Source organism: Drosophila montana, unplaced genomic scaffold, assembly GCF_035044405.1.
Source record: "Drosophila montana isolate Dmon_TW-CO22-7 unplaced genomic scaffold, ASM3504440v1 contig_3684_1, whole genome shotgun sequence".
NCBI classification, from domain to species: domain Eukaryota; kingdom Metazoa; phylum Arthropoda; class Insecta; order Diptera; family Drosophilidae; genus Drosophila; species Drosophila montana.
The window spans coordinates 63,760-90,832 of NW_026998571.1; the positions used below are offsets into that span (position 1 = coordinate 63,760).

The 27,073-nt window shown below is 38.4% G+C and overlaps 2 protein-coding genes across 2 annotated transcripts; both read right to left on the reverse strand.

Moving 5' to 3' along the window:
- Positions 1-565: 565 nt before the first annotated feature.
- On the reverse strand, positions 566-2,410 carry Act79B (Actin 79B). The gene is made up of 3 exons (XM_064692948.1): positions 2,325-2,410; positions 1,294-2,261; positions 566-1,178 (listed from the first exon to the last, which is right to left on the reverse strand). The coding sequence occupies exons 2-3, from the start codon at positions 2,216-2,218 to the stop codon at positions 973-975; spliced, it is 1,131 nt and encodes a 376-aa protein (XP_064549018.1). The 5' UTR covers positions 2,219-2,261; positions 2,325-2,410; the 3' UTR covers positions 566-972.
- Positions 2,411-6,301: 3,891 nt separating this feature from the next.
- Positions 6,302-22,953, reverse strand: P5CS (Delta[1]-pyrroline-5-carboxylate synthase). Its single transcript, XM_064692949.1, has 12 exons — positions 22,634-22,953; positions 16,145-16,309; positions 15,399-15,539; positions 15,227-15,334; positions 14,985-15,152; positions 14,706-14,894; positions 13,250-13,445; positions 11,346-11,587; positions 9,162-9,419; positions 8,874-9,099; positions 8,059-8,337; positions 6,302-6,650 (listed from the first exon to the last, which is right to left on the reverse strand). The coding sequence occupies exons 1-12, from the start codon at positions 22,718-22,720 to the stop codon at positions 6,388-6,390; spliced, it is 2,322 nt and encodes a 773-aa protein (XP_064549019.1). The 5' UTR covers positions 22,721-22,953; the 3' UTR covers positions 6,302-6,387.
- Between the last annotated feature and the right edge of the window lie 4,120 nt (positions 22,954-27,073).

Consider the following 27,073-nt stretch of genomic DNA (forward strand, 5'->3'; position numbering starts at 1 on the left):
ATATATCACACGCGCACTCAGAGTCTAGAGTATATATGTATGTACATATATTGATATATGTACTTGTATAGGGAGGAAACATAACGAGCATTAAGTTGCAGTGCGCAGCTGGTACATGACAACACAAGACATATGTACACGGTCATATAGTCACTCAGTCGAGGCATAAATCATGGCTAACAACACAAGCGCTAGAAGATGCTCACACACAGGCACACCGAGCAAGTTGGAAGAACTTCCGTGAGAGATGCGACCAAGTTGAGCCGAAAAATTTGACAGCCAAGCAAAGAGCGTGAGCAACTTGGCTACCTACCATAGCAGATACACAGATACACGGATACACGGATACATAGTCTGTACGGATACGGATACGGGCAGATGAAAAGTTTGCCCAAGTTGCTGATTGACGTTTGGGCGTTCAAAGATTCCCCTGGTTATCGTAATTAAAAAACTTTTGCAAACCTATTGAACATGCGTCTGATTGTTTGATGGCATTTCAATGTTTCGCTGTCATTCTCGACACAAACATATATATCGTATATATAAATATATATATAAATATATATTGTTTAATTGTACATCCGATTGTCTTTTATTTATTTTGTCTTGGTCAGCTCCGTAACTTAAAAACAAATGAAAATCCAAATCGAAACTAAATATAAAAGATGCTCTACCTACTCGTTTTGGGTCTCTTGTCCTCTATTTCAACTTCATCTTCTGCTTCTTCAACTAAATGTAATTTTAAAGATACTTTTGCATGTAGCGCTTGGTAGGCGCCCAGATGCAGCTAGCCTAGCCATAGCTAAACATATACCCAATGTCAGATATAAGATATGTATATAAGATGTTCGCATATAGGCTATATATAAACGCCACTTGTTGTTGTTGTTGTTGTTGTTCTCGTTGATATTTGTGTCATTGTTGTTGTTGTTGTTGTTTTTGCTGCTGCTGTTGATTTTATGGCTTGGATGTTTAGAAGCACTTGCGGTGCACAATGCCGGGGCCGGACTCATCGTACTCCTGCTTGGAGATCCACATCTGCTGGAAAGTGGACAGCGAGGCCAGAATGGAACCACCGATCCATACAGAGTATTTGCGCTCAGGTGGGGCAATGATCTTGATCTTAATTGTGGATGGAGCCAGGGCGGTGATTTCCTTTTGCATACGATCAGCAATACCTGAAATTTGCAAAGCATAGTTTAGGTATTTAAAAAATTAGGAAGTATTACAAACAACTTCTCTTTAACATGGTTGATGACTTGCAAGAGTTTCTAGCAGCTAACATAAACTTACCAGGATACATGGTGGTGCCGCCGGATAGCACATTGTTGGCATACAAATCCTTGCGAATATCCACATCGCACTTCATGATCGACTGGTAGACAGTTTCGTGAATACCGCACGATTCCATGCCCAGGAATGAAGGCTGGAACAGAGCCTCGGGCGTACGGAAGCGCTCGTTGCCAATGGTGATTACCTGACCATCGGGCAGCTCATACGACTTCTCGAGCGAGGTGGATGCGGCAGCTGTGGCCATTTCCTGCTCAAAGTCGAGAGCGACATAGCAGAGCTTCTCCTTGATGTCGCGCACAATTTCACGCTCGGCCGTGGTGGTGAACGAGTAGCCACGCTCGGTGAGGATCTTCATCAGATAGTCGGTCAAATCGCGACCAGCCAAATCCAGACGCAGAATGGCATGTGGCAGTGCATAACCTTCATAGATGGGCACCGTGTGGGAGACACCATCACCGGAATCGAGGACAATACCCGTGGTACGACCGGAGGCGTATAGCGAGAGCACCGCCTGGATGGCCACATACATGGCTGGCGAGTTGAAGGTCTCGAACATGATCTGTGTCATCTTCTCGCGATTGGCTTTAGGGTTGAGTGGAGCCTCGGTGAGCAGCACTGGATGCTCCTCGGGGGCGACACGCAACTCATTGTAGAAGGTGTGATGCCAGACCTTCTCCATATCATCCCAGTTGGTGATGATGCCATGCTCAATGGGATATTTCAGCGAGAGAATACCACGCTTGCTCTGCGCCTCATCACCGACATAGCAATCCTTCTGACCCATGCCAACCATCACACCCTGATGGCGAGGACGACCCACAATGGAGGGGAAGACAGCGCGCGGGGCATCGTCACCGGCAAAGCCAGCCTTGCACATGCCGGATCCATTGTCCACAACCAAAGCTGATGCTTCTTCGTCACACATTTTGGCAAAAGATTGTTGAAATTAAGCTAAACGGCAGGCAGCACTACAAAAAGAAAACAATCCCAGACGTTAAATCCTTTCGACAGGCAGACGAGGCGCCACTCACGACGTGTATATACCACAGCGACAGCAATCAGAGTGATTCGCTCTATGGCCGACATCTGCATTTAAATAAGTTCTGTCTGTCATCTCAAAAACAATGGATATTTTTCACCATAGTAACATGTTGATGAATTCTGTCTGAATAGAGCGGCACAGGCAAGGGCAAGGGGATGGGGAGGGCGAAGGCAACGAAGGCATGAAAGCACAGCATTTATTTTGGCGTCCTAAGCGAATATGGGTACATTAACTATGTGTCTTAATTGGCAAGGCTGAAAAATCGGAAATCTAAATTTATTTAAATACTATCTACTTTTTAAGAGATTCTAATATTTTATAATATTTTATAATTCTAAATCATTTTATATAGAACTTAATCCATTAACATGAGCGTGTGTGGTTAAAAGGGATTAGGAAGCAGTTAAGGCTTTAATCGTTGACTAGTTTTTTTCGATTCTGGACACATTTTTGATGATGATTATAAAGGCCGGCCTTGAAATGGTTCGGAAGTTCAACTTAGTTTTTACTATGAGCCCAACCTGAAACCAAATAATTTTTCCTAGAAACCATCTTTATCCAAAAATTTTCAAACTTTTGCGGGACTTCCTGCCCGAAATAGCTTGGGACTTTGGATTTATCTAATCATAGTTTGGTAAAACTTTGTTTGGCTAAAAACTCTTAGCTTTTAGACTCAGTCCCAAAGTATAAATATCGCTGAACCCAACCATTGTATTTGTCTAACCTTATAAGCTAGATGCCAACTTTGGGTAAATTTCATATAGTCCACATTTTGCTTATGAAAATACGTATGGATTCACATATTTTCAGTACAACGGGTAATTGTTAAGTAAAATATTTATAGTTATATTAAAGTTATGAGAATATATGAAAAACGCAAATGAGAATCAAAGCCTGGTTTAAAACTCGATCAATATAAATTAATTCAAACGCGTCATCAATATGATCAAATGTTTGTGACTTAAAAACATTTGGGAAGTCCATGCTATAACTTTATAAGGCAAAGCTTTTGACATATACTTCATAAAAAGTAATGCTAGAAAATCATTTGGATGTTCAATACTCAACCTTCTTAAAGAAACACTTAATATATATTTACTCCAATAACAAGTTAAGTAATGCGTTATCCATTTGCATATCCATTCAGGTTATTCCTGGGAGTGCATTTCCTCACAATTGATAGAAATTTATTTGGGATAAGATTGTTTTTGAACAAAGAGTTCCACCCAGTATACCATTTTCATTTACTCTTGGTAATAGTTTTTTTTGATAAGTTTTTTTTACAAAAGTCTTTGATTGATATTTCTGTAATTGGCTTTAGACAACAAGATTTTCAGTGCCTTAAAATGTAGAAATCTTAAGAAATTCAATTACTAAGAATTGAATTGTTTTTGTTATTAGACATTTAGATAGAGTATTTAAAAGATCGTATAGCAAAGAGCCAATAATTGGCTTGTATCATTTCATGTTCACTAAATTATGCCTGCTGCATTTGCCAGCGGCGATGCTTTCTGAGTTGCATGAGGGCGAAGATGTGCCAGGACTTGTATAGGCATCCGTTGTTGTTATATTTTTAAGTTTTTATATAAATAAATGCAAAGAACTGAACAATGCATACTTGTACCACATACTTGGCCACATCAAGCAGTCAGCCTTTCTGTATATCACGAATTTTGTGCCAATGATGTGACAAAATGTTTTGAGTGCCTCGCTCACTCGGTCCATAGATGGTGCGGCCCGAAATGCCCAAACGACAAAAAGAAAAAAATAAAACAAAATAACAAACAAAATAAATAATAAATAGATATATAGTACAATATGGCACTGTGTGTGGATTACATTAAATTTAAATAAAATGATTATGTGAGTGGCATGCTCGAGAGGGCCCATTCCCATTCAATTGTGTGCGTAGACAGGGGCGTGAGTGCATTTCTCGACAATTTCTCGGTTGTCGGTTGTCGGCTCATATCGCCAGATCTTAACGTAATATTAGCTACGAGATTTATATGCCTGCTGTTTATTATTTTAATTAAGTGTAGCGCAAAATTTCGCTTTATCTGGCAGTGAGTTATTAGCCAAACCAAACAATAGATATGCAAGGGAGGCTCTTTCATGTTGAATAACTGCAATCTCTCAACTGCAATTCCGTGCTTCTGTACACTGTACACTGAACACGCTGGTAATAACTGCAACTGGCTCGCACATCTTCGAGCTAGTTGAAAAGTTGTTCAAGTGCTTGGCCAAAACTATTTGAAAACTACGTGACTGTTGCTACAGGCAGGTACTGCCACTATACGTATCATTGTCTGTACGTTTGTTGCCTTGCCTTTGAGCTCGGCGCCAAAAACCAGTTGAAATTTCTAAAAATTATGTTCGCCTCTACACTTCTGCCAACTACTCATGTCGGGCGCGCGGGCAACCAGACGGATTATGGGTCAATTTAAGAGTTTTCCACTTGTTTTTCCTGTATAATAAATTTCACCTTTTCGTTAGGCTCTGTGGATTCAAAATCTTATTTGCTTGAAAATATTTTAAGTAGGTCAAAAAAGAGCTTCAATTTTTGTTTTTCTAAATATAAATAAACTAGTTTGACATTTAGCCAAGTTTCAGCAATTTATTTTATGATTAAATTAACGTATTTTTCATTGGAATTTTGTCAGTTTCAATGAATAATAATAATCAATACAATACATAATATGCTATTATTTATTATTCTCCCTGCTATTTGCTCTTGCTACAAATAGATTCCAAGAACCTTCTTCCATTTATTTGCCAATCTTCCGGCATTTATGGGAATATGATGAAAATTGAAAGGAACAAATTTAAGGAACAATTAAATTGTTTGATTTTTAACTATTTACATAGATATACAAATTAAATTGTGTGCAAAAATAGTTCTCATTGATCTTGTGGGCGATCGTCTGCCTTTATTAGACAATCCAAAGTATTTTTCATGGCTTGCAATTTTACATTTGGGCAAAATGGCAATGGAAACTTTTCGCATTTCCCTAGCATTTATGCGCTACGGAAAATGAAAATGGCGCTAACCGAGTTTGGCATTAAAAATGGGCGAATTGGCGAAAACTGACCCAAACTCGAACTTCAAAATTTTAGCTAAAAGCGCTGCAGAGAGTCGGATTCGTGATGCGTTGACAGGATGAGACTGCACCTTAAATGGCGTTCCGGCTACCGGTGCGAGCAGCCTTGCCGTGCGGTGCGGTTCGGTGCGGTGTGGTGCGGTGTGGTGCGGTGGTTCTCTTGGGCCATGGTGGCTCTTTGGCACGCAATGCAGCGTGCGGCACTAAAATAAACTTAGCTAAAGTGCCAGACAGAGAAAACTGAAAACTGAGAGCTGAAAGCTGAAAACTAACAACTGAAACTTGCCTCAATGCGCATAAAAATTAAAATACTTGGCGACGCTGGCATACAAAGTGGGCGCTCGCGTTTCTGCTGGTTCTTGGGTTTCACAAAATTGTTCACGTTTTATGGCTAATTTATGATTTTATTTTCTACATTTTCTGCAAAGTATTTATGAAAAATTGCAACTTTAAGGGCTGCTTGAGCCATTTTAATTTAATTTTCACTGTCAACAACGTTGCTGCACAGCGTCTGCTGCAGCAACAACTATAGCAACAGCAACAACTAGAGCCGCAGCTTCCGCTTCAACTTCAGCGTTGGGCGTTGCGTGCAGCTTGTGGGCGTGGCTGGAGCTAAACTTTGCACACAAACTTTGCGCTCAAGACACGCTCTGACAGTTTTCCCTTTTAGCTCTCTACACATTTTATTAATTAAACAAGTTGCCCGCTCAAATAATTTCCACTTAAATTAATTTCTCCCATGTGCCCGCCACTGGCAGCTGTCATCATGCACAGAGCCACAGCCACAGCCACAGCCCGCAACAGCGTTAATTACACCTTCACAACGTTGATGCAGGTGCACGCACAACATGGCCAAAAACACACACAGTTTACTTTTCAATTATCGTTTAAATGCACGTATTTACAGAGTTTGTCATTAAAAGTAAAAAGTAAAAAAAAACATAGCCTATAAAACTAATCAGTGGGCAGCGACTCGTGCAGCCAAGTGCGTTTGCCGCCCTCAACAAAGTCAGCCGCCGCATGATCCTGGCCGTGGAGTATCCATTTGGTGGTCAGGAGACCCTCGACGCCGACGGGACCGCGTGCATGGATCCGTGCCGTTGAGATGCCAACCTCGGCGCCAAGGCCAAACCGGAAACCGTCCGCAAAACGCGAGCTCGCATTGTGGAACACACAGGCGCTATCCACGCTGTGAAGGAAATGCTTTGCTGCGGCATCTGCACGAAATGGAAAATGGAAAATGAAAAACAGCAAATAGAATATGCAAAATATACAAAATTGTAATATGCAATATGAAATATGCAAAGCATGAGTGCATGTTGAATAAAATTAATTTCCCAAATGATTTAAATTTGTTTTGGCAGCGAGTTGAGTTGCTTCACCAAAACCAAAAACCTGATCCCAACCTTGGTTTGAGCCACTGCCAATGACGCCACGCATGCAAATTGCAACGAACTTGACTTGCAAATGCCCGTGCAGTTGGCATGACATTGGCTTTTTTGTTGCTTTTAATTCAATTACCACACAGGTCAGTGGGCAACTGACGGGTCCAAGCTAGTCGAAAGTTTATATGAATTCACAAATTATATGCCACAAATCTAGACTACATAAATATAGAAAACTGCATAGTACATTTTATTTTGAATAATAAATATTACTTTTTTTGCTCGAAAATTGAAAAGTTATCCTGAATTGAACAATTCTACTGAAGAACTATAAAATTTATTTAAAGGAATAATCAGGTTGCACTCAAAGGACAATCTATTAAATGAGAAATGTTTAAATAGCAATATATATACATTATATATGAATATATATTTGGTATATTACTATTTAAGCATATAATCGATTACTAGCATAAGCGAATGATTTAATCATTGTTTAATAAGTTCTGTTAATACTCTATATATATATATCCATTTTTCTATTATACCCTAAAAAGGAGTAAATTGTTTCATTGGGAAATGAATGTAACAGGCAGAAGAAAGCATATAGTCTATATATATCTCTCTGTCCGTCCGTTCGTCTTTCCCTATGTCGATCTCAGAATCTATAAGAGCTAGACACTGAAATTTTACACATATGTAGGTGCCTTCTAGTGCCCTCGAGCTTGTTTCAGATAATCGATAAGCTCCCACGTTCCCAAGCAATCGATCAAAATCGATAACCAAATCCTGTTTTTTGAGCAAATCTCTCAGGTTTGAAGAGCTAGAGCTAGAGCTTCTAGATTAGTATATGCAGTTCGAGTATCTTTCATTTTATAGCTAACGAGCGCGTATCACAATCTGGATTTGGTGTTGATAAAAGAAGGTTTAGGGTATGACTTAGTCGGACACTGCCAACTCCTACTGTTTCCATTCAAATTGTCTGCGGTATGGCATGTTTATCCAAGTCCTGCATTGTCCTGCACTACTTCAATAATAAATAAATGCAAAGCTAGTTAAAACTCTACCTATTTGATAGGGGTACACAATGCGGTCGCTAAACAAATTTATAGCCCGCACATTGGATTGTCATTAGCTTTAGGTACCGCAACCCATCAGGGCTGGCAACTCTGCTGATGTTGGTCAAACAATATTTCAGCTTCAATTGCAAGCAATTGAAATTAATTTTCAATTTTCGTACCATTTTCCGTAACAATGACATCCGTGTGACCGCTTCCGTACGTATGTATGTGATTAATGGCCTCCTCCAGGCTGGGCACAACCTCAATGCAGCACTCCAGTGCACCATACTCGTGCCTGAGGCTCTTCGCCGCGGGCGGTCCAAACGTCAGCTGCTGATTTAGACGCGGTCCCGCATAGATTTTGACCCCCTCACGTTTCAGCATGTTGCAGACATCATTGAAAATCTCACCGCTCATTAGATCCTCGTGTATGAGTAGCGTTTCCATTGCATTGCAGGCTATGTCAAATACCGGGATGAGAACAAAAATGCAATTAATTTTTGTAAATCTAAACGCTTTGATGTGGAACAATTTCTAATTAAAATGAGCTAAGCATTATTTTCGAAGCGGGCCATTTAGGTTTTTCAATGCTGTTTGTCTACATTAAATATGAAAACATGAGTTTTGATCCACATTGGATTTGGAGGATAAATTAAAAAGTGTAAGACATGTCCCATATTAATTCTTACAAAGATTTTCGAAAATAATTTTTAATCAATCGAAAAAAAACAAAAAGGTTTCTTACAAAAAGATAAGATTTCCATCTATTTTTCACACTAGTGAGTGGAATCATTCAGCATTTATCTCTAAAACCGTACGGCAAATGTCTACAAGAGTATTAAATCTTCGGCCTCCCAACTTTCTCGTTTTGCTAACTATTGTAACTATTGTTAGTGACACCTGAATTTCAAATATCAAAAGCGCTTTACTACCACAGAATAAAGTCTGAATTATACAATCCGTAGCAGAAAAGTTATTTTAAGCTACTTGTTACCTGCTGGATAATCGCATTTGGCATCGCGAGCAATGTGCAATGCCTTGCCCAAATCGGCATCCTTGTCGACATAGACATGGCAGACGCCTTCGGCGTGACCCAAAACGGGTATATGTAGGGATTGTTCTTGAATGCTGCGCACCAGTTCCGAGGAGCCGCGCGGTATGATCAAATCAATGTGCTTCTCCATGGACAGCAAATCGCTGATCTCCTCGCGTGTTGACACCTGGTAAAGGTCAGTCGAAAATTGTTAAAGAGAGTCTATGCTAAAGGATTTCTAAAACGCACCAGAGATACAGCGTGCTCGGCACCCACGCTGACCAGCGCCTCCTTGACCAGCTCCATGAGAGCCTTATTGCTGTGCGCTGCCTCCTTGCCGCCCTTGAGCAGCAGACCATTCGCGGAGGCCATGGCCAGGGCGGCCACTTGAGGCAGCGAGTCCGGACGGGATTCAAAGATGACCAGCAGCACGCCAATGGGAACGGTTACCTGCTTCAGTTCGAGTCCTTCTGCCAGGCGAGTGCGGCGCAGGACGCGACCCACATTCTGCAATAGAATAAAAAGCCATTTGACAAGTCAGCAGTTAGTACATTACACATACGCCATGTGTGGCCATATAAAATAACTGAGTATTTATGTGGCCAAGGCGCCCAGTTGCCAATTCTAATCCCAGGCGTCCATTTTGAGGCATTGCAGGCGCACAGTTTTACATAAATCAAGGCGTTCCACCATACTGTAATCTTTATTTATATTTAATGGGCTGTTGCTGCCCTCATTTTGCAACCCAGCCCCGTTTGGCGCTATAAAAAGCTGCTGGAAATTGGCTGCAGATAACGTGCAGATTGCGAGCGGGCAGCCCAGGTGATACCGCCTTCCTCAACTCTGTTGTGCCGGGACAGCCAAGCATGGACCTCATGCCTGGTTGCCCCAGCCCCAGAAAAAAGCCTCAGCCTGAAACTCAACTTGTGCGCCGAGTAAATTTGGTTATATGGTCATTATTATTGACTTTGGCATCGTTGGGCGCAAAAACTTTAAATTATATTTACAAAGGGCAATTGGATAAGTCATGCCTAGCTTGAGTTCGAGTCAATTTACAAAATGTTTATTATGCACCGTTAATATGAAGCGTGTAATAACTGTTTCTTTTCGACTTTGCGGCCCCTGGGAAAAGTCTAAAGTTGAAGCTACTTTATATGTTTCATTATTGAAAATTGAAAACTGTAGCTGCAAATTTTAACTTTAGCACAGTTTTCGGTCTTACAAAAAAGTTAAATTATTATTTTTCCATTTTATATTTATATATATTTTTAATATTTTCTTAGATTTGATTGTAATTCAGTTTTTAATTCAAAAGCATTTTTTTTCTTACTCAGCTTATTTTTTTTTGTCTTAAGTGCAGTTCAAAGTTCTGTCTCAGGCAATGAAAACATCTTTTTTTGTTGGCAACTCTAGCTGGAGTTCATCAGCAAACTTCGGCTAGATCCGACTCCATCTTCACTCCCGCCCCCTCTCGGTGCACCTTGCCATATCAAAACACAGCTTGCTGTATGCTGCCCGGAGGCCAAAAAATGTACGCGGCATTTGTTTGCCGCACACGAATACTTTTTCCCATCCATCTAACCATTTATTGAGTGCGTTATGGGGTTTTATTCACATTTTTTTGTTGTCAAGGTTCTCTTTTTTCATTTTTTTCGCTTTTTATTTTATGATTTTTGCGCTGCTGCCATTTTGTGTCACAATTTCGCTGCCTGTTTTACAATATATGTAAGTGTATGTGCTTGGGGAAAAAGTTTTGCCGGCAAGCGGCGAAAAAAACTTTTGCGTTTCCGCACAATCACATCCAATAAAATGGCTGGCTGCAAGAGCATAGGGAGCAGAGCCCGCACTCAATACTCCATCAACTGTTGCCACTGCGTGCTGTGTGTGTGTGTGTGTGTATGCGCGGGTTAATGTCACTGCCAAGACACACACACACACAAACAGCTAAGGAGTATACTATATGGAGCTGAGCTGTCTTTTATTTCCACTTGCTTAGCTCTTTTAGTGCCCTCTCGCACGCCCAACTCTGTTCGTTCGGGTGTCAATTTTTGTTGAAGTGTAAAATTGCTTGGAGATTTCATAATGTTGTTAAAGCTTGAAAACTGTAGCTGCATAAGGACAACAGTTACCAGTTGTTGTTGTTGTTGTTGTTCTGTGTCATTGTTGTAGGTCATAAAATGACCACTTTGCACACAGAGGCCAAATCCCAGGGCACACACAAACACACACACACAGGCTGGATGCACAAACTAACTCAATTTTTCAAAAAGTCAACAGCATTTTGAACAACATTTTCCGACAGCCAAACAAATGCAATTTGCCTGAACTTTTTCAACGGGCTTGACTTTTTCCCTGTGTACTGTTGGGAGCTGCGATTTTTTTATTTTTTTTTTTTTGCCAATTAATTGAAGCTTTGCTTGAGGTTTCGCTCACCTTGTGACTGTCATCGGCAATCTGCTTGAGGCCAATCGAGAGGTTCTTCAGTTTGGCCGAGTTGAGCGACAGGCGCGACAACAACGGCTTAGCCAGTCCACTTTTCTGCGCCTCTTCCAGGTCCTTGGCATTCGCCTCCAAAATGAATTTCTCGCGGCTAACCAACAGATCCGCCAAATTGCTGACAGCCAAAGCGCGTTCTGCGGCGCTCAGCGCCTGCATTTGACGACTGCCTATGCGAGCTGTCGAATAAAAGAGTTGGGCAGGGTTAGATATATATCAACAGTTGGAGAAAGTTAGTTTTAGCGTTAATGAAACGGGCGTTAAAATTAGCTTTTTACTATCAAGACAACCCTTAAGCAAGCCAGTTAAAGAATACGATCTATAAAATCTGGCTACAGTTAAAAACTTTCGACCTTAAACCAGACAAAAGTTCGCAAAGCAAGTGCAAAAACATATAAACATCGCAAACAGTCGTAAGTAGGAGAGTAGGAGAAAAATCATTCTCGAACGTGTTGGTCTTAGTTTATTTGGGCCTTGCCTTGGTAAACTTATTGAGAATTGCGACCGCGCCTTTCTCTAGTTCGAGTCGCGAGCTGAACAGTCCAAATTTCTTTTTGAGTATGCAGCCCTGGTTAGCAGAAAAGTTGTAATTTGCTTTTAATGCGGATTGAGCATAAACTATCAAAAAGAACACGACGCCAGCTATTTCCGCTTAATGCATTCTCCACAATAACCCGACGGCTATTTACAGCTGTCCGAAAATGAGATTCAACAAGTTGCAACTAGCTAATTAACAAGCACTTTTGAAGTTGTTTGCCAGCGACGTATTTCAGCTGTCTCTAATAACAATTAAATTAAACTTGCTAACTAAAAATTGCAGCACAACATGCCAGTCCAGTCCGGCCAGGACCAGTTGGCGCCGCGGGGCCAACGACTAGCACTTAGTGCATTGCCACTGGGTGACGACGACGGTAAACCTCAACGGGCAGCCATTGTGACCTCGTTTCTCAACAGCGTCTACGCTCAGCAGCTACATTGGCGTATACTAAATGGCCACTATGTCAGTCAGGCACTTTTTGAGAGTGTTGCCTGCGGCATGTTAGCCCGAGCCGGAGCTCTCATTGAAAGCCACTTAACACTTAACTAACCCGACTGGTTGAGACTTGGCCAGGCTGCTTGTCAAGTGTCAACAAACCAGCCAACTGTATTGCACTCTATTTAACCAACTAGCTGAATCATTCGTCACGGCAAAAACATTTCCAAAAACCTAATTTATTTTACTTGGCAGCATTAACTAGAACTTTGCTCAGATTTTGACTCTCTCTCTCACTTTTGTGATCATTTGCATTTTAACTATTTAAGAACTATTAATGGCCTGGAAGATAGTTTGGCGATACTCTAGGGTAGATTTGGAAGAATGTTTTGCAATGTACAATAGAAAAAGACAATTGTGTTGTTATTTAATTTATCTATCGCCTATTTAACGCTCAGGTGATATTGATGTTTAAGTTATAAGCAATATGCCCTACAAGTAGCCCACTTCTTTTTCAAAGAAGAAGAAAAAGCGATAACAAAGCGATAATTAACCAATATTGCTGGCCTGATGCGAGTTGTTTTTGTAGCTAACATCGAACTTTTTGAGAAACTATCAAATTGTTTTAATATGTTTTCATAGGAAAAGTTTGAATGAACCATTTTCTGGTATTTGTCTGGTTGTCCTAGTCGAGCGCTTTAAAAGTTATGTTCATAGTTAATAACAATATCCTAGCCCTATTTAAGCCTCATCGCATGCCGTCTTATGCTTTTGTCTTGTCATTTGTTCGCTGCATTCTCTGCTGGCTTTTATGCATACACAAACGCATTGGACAATTCTTTCAGTCAGTCTTTATTATACCACTTACCATTCTCGGCCATCACCTCGACGGGCACTGTATTGCTGCCCTCCGTTGATTCCGTAAAGAATGTGCCAACTTTTCTGCCACCTATAATTGTCTTAATAGCCTTCTCTTGCATGCCGTTGCATATTACAACGCTGACGCCGCGATCCAGGGCCCAGGTTGCTGCCTTCACCTTGGAGTCCATGCCGCCGGTGCCCACCTAAAGAATGCAGAAAGTATTATAAATAGTTAGCCAAAGTGTGAAGGATGCAATAAACAAACAACCATAATAAATACCATTAAGTTGCAATACGGAACAACTGCAGCTGTAATGGCTTCCCCTACCCCTTTCCCTCGGCCCATTCCCCGACTTGTCAACTTGTTCAGAAATTATTGCGCGAGAATAGCAAAAGTTTCTAGGGTGTCAACGCGTTTTGTCTCTTAAATATTTAACTAGATTTGCACTAATGCAGGCAACTTAGAAGCAAAAAACAGATAGCATTCATTGTAAATGTCTGTCACTTGTAATAGGATATAAATAACGAATGGAGTACTTTCAAGATGCAGTGCTATAAAATGCATACAAGAAACCTAATCGTATTTGTCGTTGAAGCACTTGGGAAGTGCATGACACATTTCTTCAACTTTTGAAAGCATACAATTTAGAGAGATTTTACAAGATTGTTTTTTGATTGATTTAGATTTAAGAATTGAATATTAACTGCATCAAGCAATTAAGCTAAACTTCTAACTATTCGTTTGTTGGTTTAAAAAGACTTTCTTGTTCCTCGCGTAATTAATATATCTTTGTAGTTCTTCTATTATCTACTTTTCTTAACTTTTTGAAAATTTGAAACAATAGAAGATTAATTGAATAGCTATTCAAACACAATTCGGAGCTGTGACTCATTTTGTAGTTTTTCTTAACAGTAATATTCACTAAAATCGAAAATAATTTCCATAAAAAAATTAAGAATTTCCAAAATTATACTATATTTACTAAAAAAGTACAATTAATTTGAATAAAAATTTTCATAAAATAATATTTAATGGTTTATTTTATTCTAAATATGACAACTTGCACAAAAAAAAATGTTTTTGACAGCTAAAAATTCTTATTCTGGGTTATTTTTACTAATTAGGAGAACTTTTATTTTCAACAAGAAAAGTTTTTGATTGTAAGATGTTTTTAAGACAACTTGCTTAAATAAAAGAAAACATTTTTTGCTGTGTGATTAATTATAATTAGTTAATCAATCAATAACATTCGTATTGTGATTTTCCGACGTATGGAGGAACGTTGCTCAATTTTAATTATATATATTTTTTTGTGTACGCTTTTTATCAAAATATGCTCCTAATACTTCTGCCCAAATTAATATGGGCAAGTGTTGATTATATTGCAAATAAAATACTAACAAAAAGTAAAGCCGATTATCAGAAACCTGCAGTGGGACTAGACAGCCGAAAGGCCACTCACCTTTGACTTCTTGCCAAACTCGATGCTATTGATATCGTCGCTGGTGTAGGTGTGCATCAATTTGGCGCCATCCTCCCAGGGCGGCTTATTATAAATGCCATCGACATCGGACATAAGGATAAGCAGATCCGCCTGCACTTCAGCGGCCAGCATGGCCGACAAGCTGTCGTTGTCCTTAATAGGAATGCCCTGCAAACAAACAGAGCGAGGGAGAGAGAGAGAGAGAGAGGGATCTTAGTCGAGCTGGTTCACAGTCAAGTGGCGGGTTGAAGTACGCACCTTTCTGGCACCACCGGCGGGCTCATCGTCACGTATAAACATCGGTGGGGAGACGGCGTCGTTCGTGTTGATGATGGGCACAATATTTAGGCTAATTAATTCGGAGAGCGTCGAGAAGAGATTGTTGCGTGTTTCCTCGTTGTAGAAATCCGGCTTGGTCACCAGCACCTAAACGCATCATATATCAGAGTTTAAGTTTTTTTTAGTGTCCGTCATTCAATTAGGGTTAGCTCGTTACCGACCTGTGCAATCTTAACGCCATATTGCGCAAACATCGCATCGTAGAGTGACATGAGACCAGATTGACCCACCGCAGCCGCCGCGCGTGGCTCCAATGTGGCGCCATCGAACTAATGAATAGCCTCAAGCTTAGTGTTAAACTCTAAATTGCAGATTGCAGTGTGTATGTATCACCTCTTTGGTGTCCTTGGGGTTTAGCGTTTCGCGCATCGAAAGCGACATCAGCAGCTCCTGGGCCAGTTTCTGTTTACCAAATGCCACAGCGCCGCTGGTGACCATTATGACCTCACGACCCTCCAAATGGCACTCGGCAACCTAGAAAAACTGTACTTGTTAGTTGACATTAAGTGACATAATTGGGACAAGAGTTTTAGAGCAAAGATGTTTTCTTAGATCAAAAAGGAAGTGGTGAACGATGTCGTTATTTTAATGGAAATTGTACAGCAATACAAAAAGAGTTTGCCCTGACTGGTAACTGTCTGAGCCGTACGAGCTAGGAAACTACAATATTAACTAAAGTTTCCTTTTGGCTCGAAAGTGAGCTCTAAGACGGGAAAAATCATCCCAACTTGGTGGACAATTGCTGTCCAAGCTTGAGCAACAGCAACTCAGCCATATAAATGTACTTTGCAAACGTAACGTCAAGCAGGCGTAAAGTTTAAATATCTGAGCGTCGGACTAACAAGCGGAAAGTCGCCGGCTCAAAGCAATTTTCTATTTTGATGTTTTTGTATATAATTTGTTATGAGGTTAAGAAAAGTGAATATAATGAAAATGGATGAGTGTTAACAATAACAATAAATACATTTTCATATGCTTTGCTAGACGAGTGGAGGGAATTAAAGCGACTTTGCTTCTGCCGGGTAATTTCTTCTGCTTCTTGTTGAATTATTGCATATAATATCTTATCGCGCACTTACCTGCTCCACAATGGACGCCAAACGACCAAGTGCCAATCCATGATTGTCCTCGCGTGTGATCACCGCGCTGCCCAACTTGACGACCAGGCGACGGGCATATTTCAGCTGACTGCGTTCCGTAAACTGCGGATGGGCCTTCTCCAAGCGCTTCTCAATCGACAGCAGCTGCAGGCAAATAAAGACAAATAAGGCAAATATTAGCAAAAATCATGAGCACAGTACGAAAGTCAAAGGCGACAGCTCGAATGCACGGGAATGTCACTGGAAATGCAGCCTTGGGTGTGAGGGTTGTCGGTTATCAGTGTAACCATCGGCAAACACATAATGAGGTCGTAAATTACGACAGCAAAGAGCTTGGAAATAAAAGCAGCTAAGCGAGTTCCAAATGGCAATCCAATTAATTAGTCGTTCGCCCAGTTCCTGACTCTAATCTCTAATCATCGAACTTAATCAGTTTTGTGTTCTCGTGTGTGTAAATCATAATTATAATTGCCGTTAAGTCGGGGCTGTAAAAATATATGTATATGCATAATAAACAGCCAGCAACAGCGGCATTTACAGCTTAAACACCTAATTATTAAGTATTATGTGTGTTAATTGGTTTTTTGGCTAACGGTGCGTATGCGTAATATGCGCTCACTAATGGAATCCAGCAAATGCATACTGCAATTGCAATAATTGTTAATGAATTTTGCACTCGATATGCTTCGCACTCCTTATATAATAGCCCTACAGCCTACTCAATATAATTGAGCTATAAATTCATTGGCAGAAAACATGGAAAACCATTTGTTTTAACTCGGCATATGACACGTCAGTTTAAATCAAATACAGAATATAGACAATTGTGTGTGCTGCCTTCCGGGCAATAACAGCTAGCTCGATTGATCCCTGACAGTCGGAAATATCAGCTGAGCAAATGTTTCCGTCAACAATCACACGGACCGACACTTAATAAAAATAAAAACAACACAGCGTATGATTTATATATATATATATTCGTTTGCTGCAACAAACTCGATGCTGCAAATGCTTTATAAGGCGGAAAAATACGGAAAATCAAATTTAATATATTGGTCAACTAAAAAGATTGAAACTTGAATAATTTCGTGCGTTTTCCAATACTGGATTTCGATCAATTTATTCACAAGAAAGTGGGGTATCATTGGCAGGCCAAAAATTAATTACCCTCTTCTTCTTAGATAAGTGAAAAAGTTAAAGTTGAAAATGTAGAGATGTGAAATAATTATATAAAAATGAAAGGATAGGACCTACAATATCTATGGATTGACTTCTCGCTTATTCAAATATATCGATAAATTTATCGCTTATTTCTATATTGATACAAACATCGCTTGACTCTAAACTTAAGTATTTATTATGATCTTTACAATATATATTTATATATATTATTGTAACCCTATATAAATTAGATATTTCTCATATGTAAGGAGCACAGTGAATCTAGTAAAGACAAAATTTGGTCAAGATATGTGAAAAAATCAATAAGAAACTTTTATGCAAATTTATTCCTATGTCAGCTACATACATATGTATGTATATCATTTAGTGTTACGATCTAGCTGAATGAGTCTTATCTACAGCCTGCAACGAAAACCTCAATAAAATATTTACCCAATAAGTTCGGAGACATATACGCATATTGTGACGAAAATTAAAATACCCTGTACAGGAATGGCTTTGTCGTGACTGTGCGACTAGAAAATGTTATTTATTTAATAATTTTGCAGCTTATCAGTCTTTTTTATCAAAAGAAAATCTGCCCTTATCTAGTTGTACGCTTCCATTAAAGCTCTGCTCGACCATTAAGCAGTTCCTTACACGTTTGTTTTTTATTTTTAACAGTTCGCAATTCAATTTGTTTATTGATTGTTTGATCAGCGCCAAATGTCGTCGCCATAGCCCTATGCACACTTGAGTGAGTGTTAAATATTTTGTTTAGTCTTTATATTGATTGGCTGTGCCCAGGCGCAATAAAAACCCGGCAAATTACTTGTGCTCACATATTTTATAACGAAATCAAAGGCAACGGCAACGGCAACAGCAAAGGCAATGGCAAATTCAACGCCAATTATTGTACAATTGAACTGTAAATTAAATTGACGCGTAAATATTTTTATTTTTTCTTTACATTAAAACGTCAACATTATAAAGCTGTCAGCTGGCCGAGTAGTAAATGCCGTCCATAAAAATGTTAAGACGATCTAAAGGTGTCCCACACTAAGCAAAGCGAAATGGCAACAAATATTTATTTGGCTCTTTGTGTTTTCTACTTGACTTTTACTTGGCTATTGACCGTTTCGCTTTATTCCCATTGCTCAGTTTATTTTGCTATCATTATATTTTGCCAGTCGCCCAATATATTAACAGCAATCAAGCTAATACAATCTATTGTCTGGCTGTCAACGGGCATTTGCCTGATACATTGCTCTTTGACTGCAATTTGTGCTTTGATATAAGATATATGATAAATGAGTTGGGCTTGGATATTAGTAAAGATTTGTCTAGCATTAAATTCCCCTGCTCTGTCTAAACGCAAATGAAAATGCAGGAAAAAGCTCTTGGCAAATTTAACCAATATATCTTCGAATATGATCTAACGATAGAAAGTTAACTTTTTATCATGTTTTAGGATTAAACACGCTTCCATATCTAATGCAATTAATTTGCATAAATTTAGATCTGACCTTGGGCCATTGTTTAGTCAACTCAGCCGTCTGCTTCAATTCATTTGTTTATTGTTTGTTATCAAAATTGTGAGCAACGCATGTTGCTCAAATTGATAACATTTGTAGTTGCGTCTGGCAAGAGGTAATACTTGCGGCTCTCTGAAATCCAATTATCAAGCAATTAAATTGTTGACTGCCCAAAAAGTTTGGCTGCTCGCCGGCATAATTTACTGCGTAGGCAGAAACCATAAAACCAGCAATAAAACTTCGAAAAGAAAAAACCAGACTATGCGAGTAGGAAAAATAAATGGTAAGGGTTTGAATAATTAGAATATAAAGCAAATACAGTGGTATATATGAAAACTTTCTAATATATATATTACATTTTTTTAAATAACTAAAAAAATATAACACCTTTAACTTTATGAGTAGGGTGACATATTTCAACTAGCGAAGAGTACTCAACAGACACATAAGTAATTAATTGTAATAATTATTCATAATAAAACAGCTTTCCATAATAAGAAAATGTAATTATTTTTTTTGCGATTTGCGAACACGAAAAAAGTAGATTATTAATTTTAAAAAATAAAAAAAAAATAATAAAAAAAATATAGGAAAAACTCATAAAAATAAGCAAGGAATAAAAAAAAATAAAAAAATGTTTAAAATTTGTTGAGAGAAAAATACAATTTTTGAAAAGTTTTGTAGCACTTCACGTTAGATGAGTTCTCCAAGTAAGTCAATCACTTTGGCGATTAGACACTGAGGATCCGGTTTCGAATCCCATGCAAATTTGTATATTTGTATATGGGACATATTCTTAGCCGAAGGGCAGAGAGTCCCAGAACTATATCTTTATAGTTAAGAACTATATAAAAATATATATTTAGCAGAGCTGTATAGAATTATCTAAGAAAACTATTAAGCTATATTTTGTATACATAATCTTTGTCTTATGGGTTTCATTGTTCATCGTTTTGCCAACTAATGTCGCTATTTCCATTTATGGAAAAATTCCAAAACGTTTCTCAGCTGCCTCATCAAAAGACCACAACAGCTGTTTGATTCACGTGCTGTACACAATTTCTGCGCTGCTTTGACGCTTGCTTTTTGGCCATGATTTACGCTTGTTACGTACCATGCCATGTTTTTGTGCTCTCCACTGTTTCGCTTTTTTATGATGTACAGCACAGACACGCACAGGCACACACACATACACACACGCACTGGCCCCGGCTGCTATGGCTCGAACTGGCCCATAACTGCCAACACGTGTCAAACTGGGGCGACGATGACGCCGGCAAACTAGTCAGGCCGGGGCGTTGTTGGGGGGAGCTGACGAACTGACGACCCTGACCTAGCCAAATCGTTTTGAGTGTCAAAGGCAACGCTGGACTCTCCGGACTGCGGACATCGGACTGCGGACTGCGGACTACGTACTCCGGGTTCCGGACTACGGACTACGGACTACGGACTTTGGACTTTAGACATATGCAAATGCAGCTGTCGACCCTTGCCCGGGGCCAGGGCCGGTTGATGCATATTTAAAGGGATTTTAAGTTTATTGTAAAAGACGGCATTGAATTTCCACAGGCAAAACAAAGCCGTTTGCCATTTCCCCAACACTCGCTAACCCTCCAGCAGCACTCTCACTCTCTCTCTCTCTAGCTTTTTTTCTGACTGTACGTGCGTCAGTCTTGAAATACAATATTTACACTTTACAATTTATTTTAACACGTATACGCCGCACTGTGCCAGCAGCTGTCATGCTGTGAGAACGCTTTTTGTGACATTTTATCAGCTTGTCATGCACACAATATTTTTTCACGCTCTGCCACCCGCCTTCCTATTTATATGTTTTACATGTCCTTCAATCCGTACCCAAACTGCAAATGATTTACAGCATGCTGCCCCCAGGCCCAAGCCCTAAACATAAATCGATTTCAGCTGCCCATTCAATTAGCTCAACCCGAGCACTTTGATAGCCCACTTTCAGACCCAAGAATCCTTTTTGCCTTGCCAAGCTGTTGCCACTACGATTAGTCATAAAAAAAAAACAGCAACAACAACAAGTAATACGAAGCTGAAATCGTCAACTACATTTTGACGGTTGTTGGCTCTTTTATTGAGCCGACTGAGTGCTGATTAAATTTTAGTGCCAAGGAAAATTTTATGCCTAATCTATGAGTGTGCGGTATCCCCAATCAGTCGCTTACATAACATCAATATTGCAGATGGGCATAAAGAAAAAAGGCAAACATTCGACGCAGCTCTCCGTCGTCTGTTGTCGTCATGGGTCTCGAGGGTCTGTCATCAGCTTCAATGATGCCAGTAATTTTCCCTCATATTTAAATCAATTTTTTTTTTTTTATTTTTGCAAAAGAATTATCGCCTTATCAGCTCGCTCATGCATTTAATTCATAATTATGTTTGAAGACTTTCTCTTTTCATTTATTTATATTTTTTTGTATACACATTGCCAGAGTCTGGGGCATTAAGCGACTGACCTACGTTGCGCCGGCTTATATTCAATTTGTGTACAGTTCTGTTGGGCTTTGCATTGTGTTTGGCAATGGAAATCAAAGTCTAACAATTTTATGAGCTCTGTTTGATAAGACCAGCGCAGACAAATTCAGCTGTAGGCAGCCGGGTAATCACATGTTTATATACATTATTTTTCCTAAAACCTTAATTTGAAAATAAGTTATTCGTTTTTTTTAATAATTAATTATTGCTATCAATAAATCAATAAGCTAGAAAACGCCTTTTCGCAGTTTTAAGTTGGCAAATAAACAAATAAACTGACAGTTGACTATCAAATGTGACGGCCCAGATTACAATCAATGCCTAATCGAAAGTAGTCTTTAAGTTTTCATATATGCTACTCTATATATATATATATTGATAATAATAAATAATACAAGATAATATAGAGTAGCATATACATATATATGCTACACTCTCTGTATTATTTGAAATTATATTTTATATATGCATTGCTCAGTATATAATTACTTAGAATATTTAAAAGTCAGTTCCCTTCGTCAAATCTTGTGACAATAAAGAAAATTTATTTTGTTATTACTTATATAATGTTTATTTATTATTTAATTAATTATTTAACTATTTATTTAATTTAATTTATTTATTAATTAATTTCTATTTATATTTATTTATTTATTTGTTTATTTATTTTATTATTTGATATTTATATATATATATTATTTACCTATTCATAATTTATTATTTATTGTTTTTTAGTTAATAATTTATTTATTGATTAATTAATTAATTATTTTTTTTATTTATTATTAATTTATTTATTGATTTGTTATTTAGATTTAACTCTTCACTGCTTGTTATTTATTAATTTATTTAATTACTATTTATGTATTTATTTATTATTTGTAATTATATAAGGCAAATAATTATTATTATTATTATAGAGGCAAACACTGACTTCGCCATACTCTGTTCTCAGTGCAAAGCCTAATAAATCGGTCGAAAAGAGCTTTCTTGAAATTACAATGACTCTAAGACTTTGGCACCCAATTTTAAACTGTGGCTTTATATCGATTTTTGCAATTAACAGTTCAAAGTGTACATAATTTAAGCATCCTCTAGGTTGGGCTCTAAAGGTGTGGAGTCTATTGAAAATTCGGAGTGTAATTTGTATTTGTATTTTGCGAAGCGAGTATACAAGTAAACTGTTTGAATCCAACGTTTAATAACTACTTCACGTTTATATTTTTAAATTTAATTTTAATTATATGTATTATATTATTTATACACTCACTGGCTGTCTGGGTCCATGGCTACTGGCCGCCCTCCAGGCATTGCTTGCAAAACTGTTGCGCAGTGCCTTGCAGCTATTACGCAGCATTTTGTCTCGTTGTATGTGTATATCTCTCTATAAGCGTTAAATAAAGTTAAATTATTGTGTGAGCAGCGTGAAACAGGTCCGGCAGCGCTTGAACGAACACAGAGTATTATGTGTACTTAATCCTGAACAGGATTTGAGTACACGATTATCACAGAAATGCGGCGAAAGTAAGGTTTATGCGAAACAGCGAACGGAGCGGAACGGAACCGTACCGTCAAACCCACCGAGTTCTACTGAAATTGAGAATTGTTTTGGACCCGTGCACGCTCCAACCAAGTGACGGGATCCAAACTGACGGACTGCTCCGGTTCAGACTGCTTACTGATAATGAAGCGCAAACATGTGTAATTGTAAGTGCTCATTGCGATTGCGATTAAAATTGTTAGGGGCCAGCCCCTCCACGCAGCTCTCTCCTCCAGCGCCCAGGGTCGTGGCTCTTGTTGTGATTCAATTAGAAATGTTATCAATCACAGGCACAGCAACACACACACACACACGCACACACACACACACACAGTCTCTCTCTCGCACAGACACATGCCTCAGCTGAGTTTCAGATTATGGCAAACATTTACACTTTGAACACGGAGCAGCTCGTCGGCTGCTTATCATATGGGGCATGGGAGAACTTGGCTGTTATCAAACTGTTCTGTGTTTGCTTAAACTGCATTGTTATTGTTATTATTGTTGCCATTTGCAGCTTTGTTGCAATTCCTGTGTCACACGTAATGTTCAATAATTGCAGGTTACAAATTAAGTTTCAATTACTCAAAAATAAACGTTGTCTGCAGACCAAGAAAATGAATGAAAACCTTTTCTTCTCCCATTTATTTATAATTATATTTAAATAATATAATATGTTCGCTGGGTTGTGAAAAATGTCATTAAATTCTTCTGGTGACTTAGTCAGGGCAATTAAAAAGTAAAACGGAAAAGTTAAATTGAAATTCAAGCTATTTGACCTTACTTGGAAATTGAATGTGCTTCGAAATATTCTTTGAAATATTAATTAATTTCCATTTAAAATGCTGTACATAATAGTTGACAGTAAAAACGGTTTTCTTCTGCAGCAGCAATTTTTTATGAATTATTTAAAATGTACTTATTTCAATACTCTCATAAAAACAAACACATTTCTAAGCCCCTTAATTACTTTTGATTTAATCAACAATGACTTTATTCGCATAATATCTGGCATTTGTGTATGTTTAATAACACATATCTCAAATAATTAAAAAGGACATCACATAGAAAAACACAAATTATTATTGCGACAATAGAAAAAGTTTTTGCAACCAAAAATGTCACTCAACTGGCAAAAGGGCAATGCGAACGCAAAAACAAATTTGATTAAAAAATTAATTATCGTACATATTGTAATATGAATAACAAGTTGTGGCATTTGTAGGGTCAGCGAAGGGTTGAATCTGTAGGCCAAATAGAGGTCAGTAACAAAATAAACTTAATTAACTTATAAAAAAAACTGCGAGACTTGTTTATTCAAAAAGTGCACTGCGAGGCGGCAGCACAACAGGATAACAACACGAGAGTGCAATGCCGAGAGCATAACAGGCAACCGGACACGGTTCGTAATCAGTGCACATTGTGTGCAAATATCCTGCAGCTTTCATTTAATTATTTTCATTAACAACAACAACAACAGAGAACAGTTGTTGGACAAGTTGGGTCAGAAGCTGTTGACGGCCAACTGAGCCGCATCAACTCAGAATTATATTCATAATTAAATGACATTAAAATTAACAAAAGCAAAAATAAAGTTTTTGTTTTTTGTTTTTAGCTGCTAGCTTTTCCTGTCGTTGTTCTGGATTTCCAATTGCATAGGAAACCCCGTGAAATACAATAATGAAACCCAAACCGAACCAGTCTGCCGCCTGGGGTCAGATAAGTGCAAAATTATGTACCCGCCTGCGGGTTGCATAGTTGCTGGCGCAAAAAAAAAGAATTAATAAATAAAAAAAAGTGCAAAGTTTTTCAATTGAATTTTATGTATTTTATGGGCCGATGCCGTTTCCGTGCTACTTTGTTTTATGGGTTCGTCGAGCGGTTTTTTTTTTGGTGCACCCGAGAAACTCGGCTACATAAATATGAAAATGTGAATTTTGTGTGCTTGGCCCCAGGCTAAAAGGGGGCTAAGAAAAATAATATTAAGCATACGCCGAGTCGGCCAAATTCCAAACAAAAATATGCTCAATTCTATAGATTTTCTACTTGGACAATATATAATAGCAAAAATATGAAACTTAATTGGATATAAGCCAGAATTTGTTCTATGCAGATTCTTTATAGTTTTCTATGCTTATTTGTTGTGCTCGGCAAGGCCAAAAAAACCCATTGAAGTCTGAAATTGTTTGCATTTCATGAAATGTGAATGCTTTAAGCCACTGTCCGTATGCCAAACTGCACTATTGAGCTTTAGCTTTTGAATTTCTGCTAAAGGCTAACCAATATATATATAATATATCTGTATAAGCGAGCCATTAAATTGGAACGTGCTGCTATTCGTTGCGATTGGAAATTTTTTTAAAATCGACCTTTCTATCTCTATCTCTGAGGCTATGCACTAATTGATATTCTCATTCTATTTTTTTTTCAAAAAAAGGTACAACATTTTTAATTTGAAACGAATTTGTAATTAGTATTCCTTACTTAGTGCTTAAATATCTTTACCGAATCAAGCCGATTGCCTTTAATACACTTGCAGTGGGCATTACAAATGTGTCAAGAAATTAAAATACTTCTTTCTATAGATATAGATACATACATGGCATATTTCTCGATCGGTTAATCATTTAATTAAACTCTTAGCTGTAATATCTCTTCATATAAGCAGCGTCTTGTTTTAATAGATATTACAGCCAGTTGCTTGACATTTTTGCTTAAATCATACTATTTTCATAATTTGATAAAGAAATTTACATAAAATGTTGCACATTTCTAATCAAATCGCTTGAGAGCGAGCTGAAGGGTATTTCAAATTCGATACACCGAAGACAACTGTTGTTTTTAGTCCAGCTAAGGTATGCCATTTTACCTATAGCATTTCCATCTCTTCTTTCGTCGGCTTTTATATGTATATACCACACACTGTCCCTTCCGCCTTTCGATACCCACAATTCACTCGCCGTCAGTTGGTGCCTCGTTTAATGTATGCGCATTGGCAAAGTAGCTTCCTGTCCTGCGTTTCATTCTCTTAGCTAACAAAAGAAAGTAAGTAACGCCAGGACGAATATGAAATACCCTTTTTGACATATTATCATGTTTCACTTTGAACAAAAGCTTTACTTCAGACAGATTCTTCCATATAGTATAGTAGTCCCATTTGAGGAGAATATTGAAGTTCGTATAGCTGGGTTTGGTCAAGATGTCTTGAAAAATTAAAAATTCCTATGGCAGTTATATGATATATAGCCTGCCTATATATATAGTCGATGCCAACCTTTGCTCTGTCTGTAACTGAGTAGTTAAAGTTTCATGGCAAACTGAAGTTTCCGTTAAAATTTGTTTATATTTCAAGCCGAATTTACCCTTAAATTGAAAACTTTTATATGGCTTTTTCTAAGAAAATAGAAACTCAGCCTAAAACCTAGAAAGGGCGCCTTTCTTATAGAAAAATAGTTTCGTGGAATTAAGAAAAATAAAATTATAAATCAATCTAAAATGTAATAAAATTATCCTCTAATTAAGAAATTCTATCTGAAAATTGGAATATTTACTGGAATAATACGAATAATAGCTAAAAGCTAATTCTTTTTGTAGAACAAATATCGTTTATAGATTTAGGTAAATATCTAGCTGCCGGCTTTATATATGCAGAGAAATGGGCACGTACCTGGATATATCGACTTTATTATATCTTATGAAACCGAAAACGTTTCATATTTGTTACACATTGCTTGAAACAATTTGAATACCCTCTAGAAGAGCATGACAATAAGAACATTCACTTAAAAAGCAGTTATGCCAACACCTAGGTGCAACAAGGCACCGCCACACACACACACACCCACACGCACGCCCACACACACACACACTCGTGTGTGGGAGGCAGTAAAAAGTTGTGCATTGCAGCAGAAACTTCATCAAATCCCAGCTAATCACACTTTGATTTGCATTTTGCAGCCAGAGGGGCGAACTTTCTTAGATGGCGGCACAAAAAGCGCAGCCAAGGAGCACACTTAACTCTAAGCGTCGCCGCGACATTGATGAATGACGCCCAACCCAACCACCCACCACCCGCCCATCCACTCACCAGCCCCCCATCTTGTAATTATGCTAATGAGGCGAAAGACGTTCCGCTCCTGCAGCATGGAAGTAAGCTTCGCTGACTGCCAC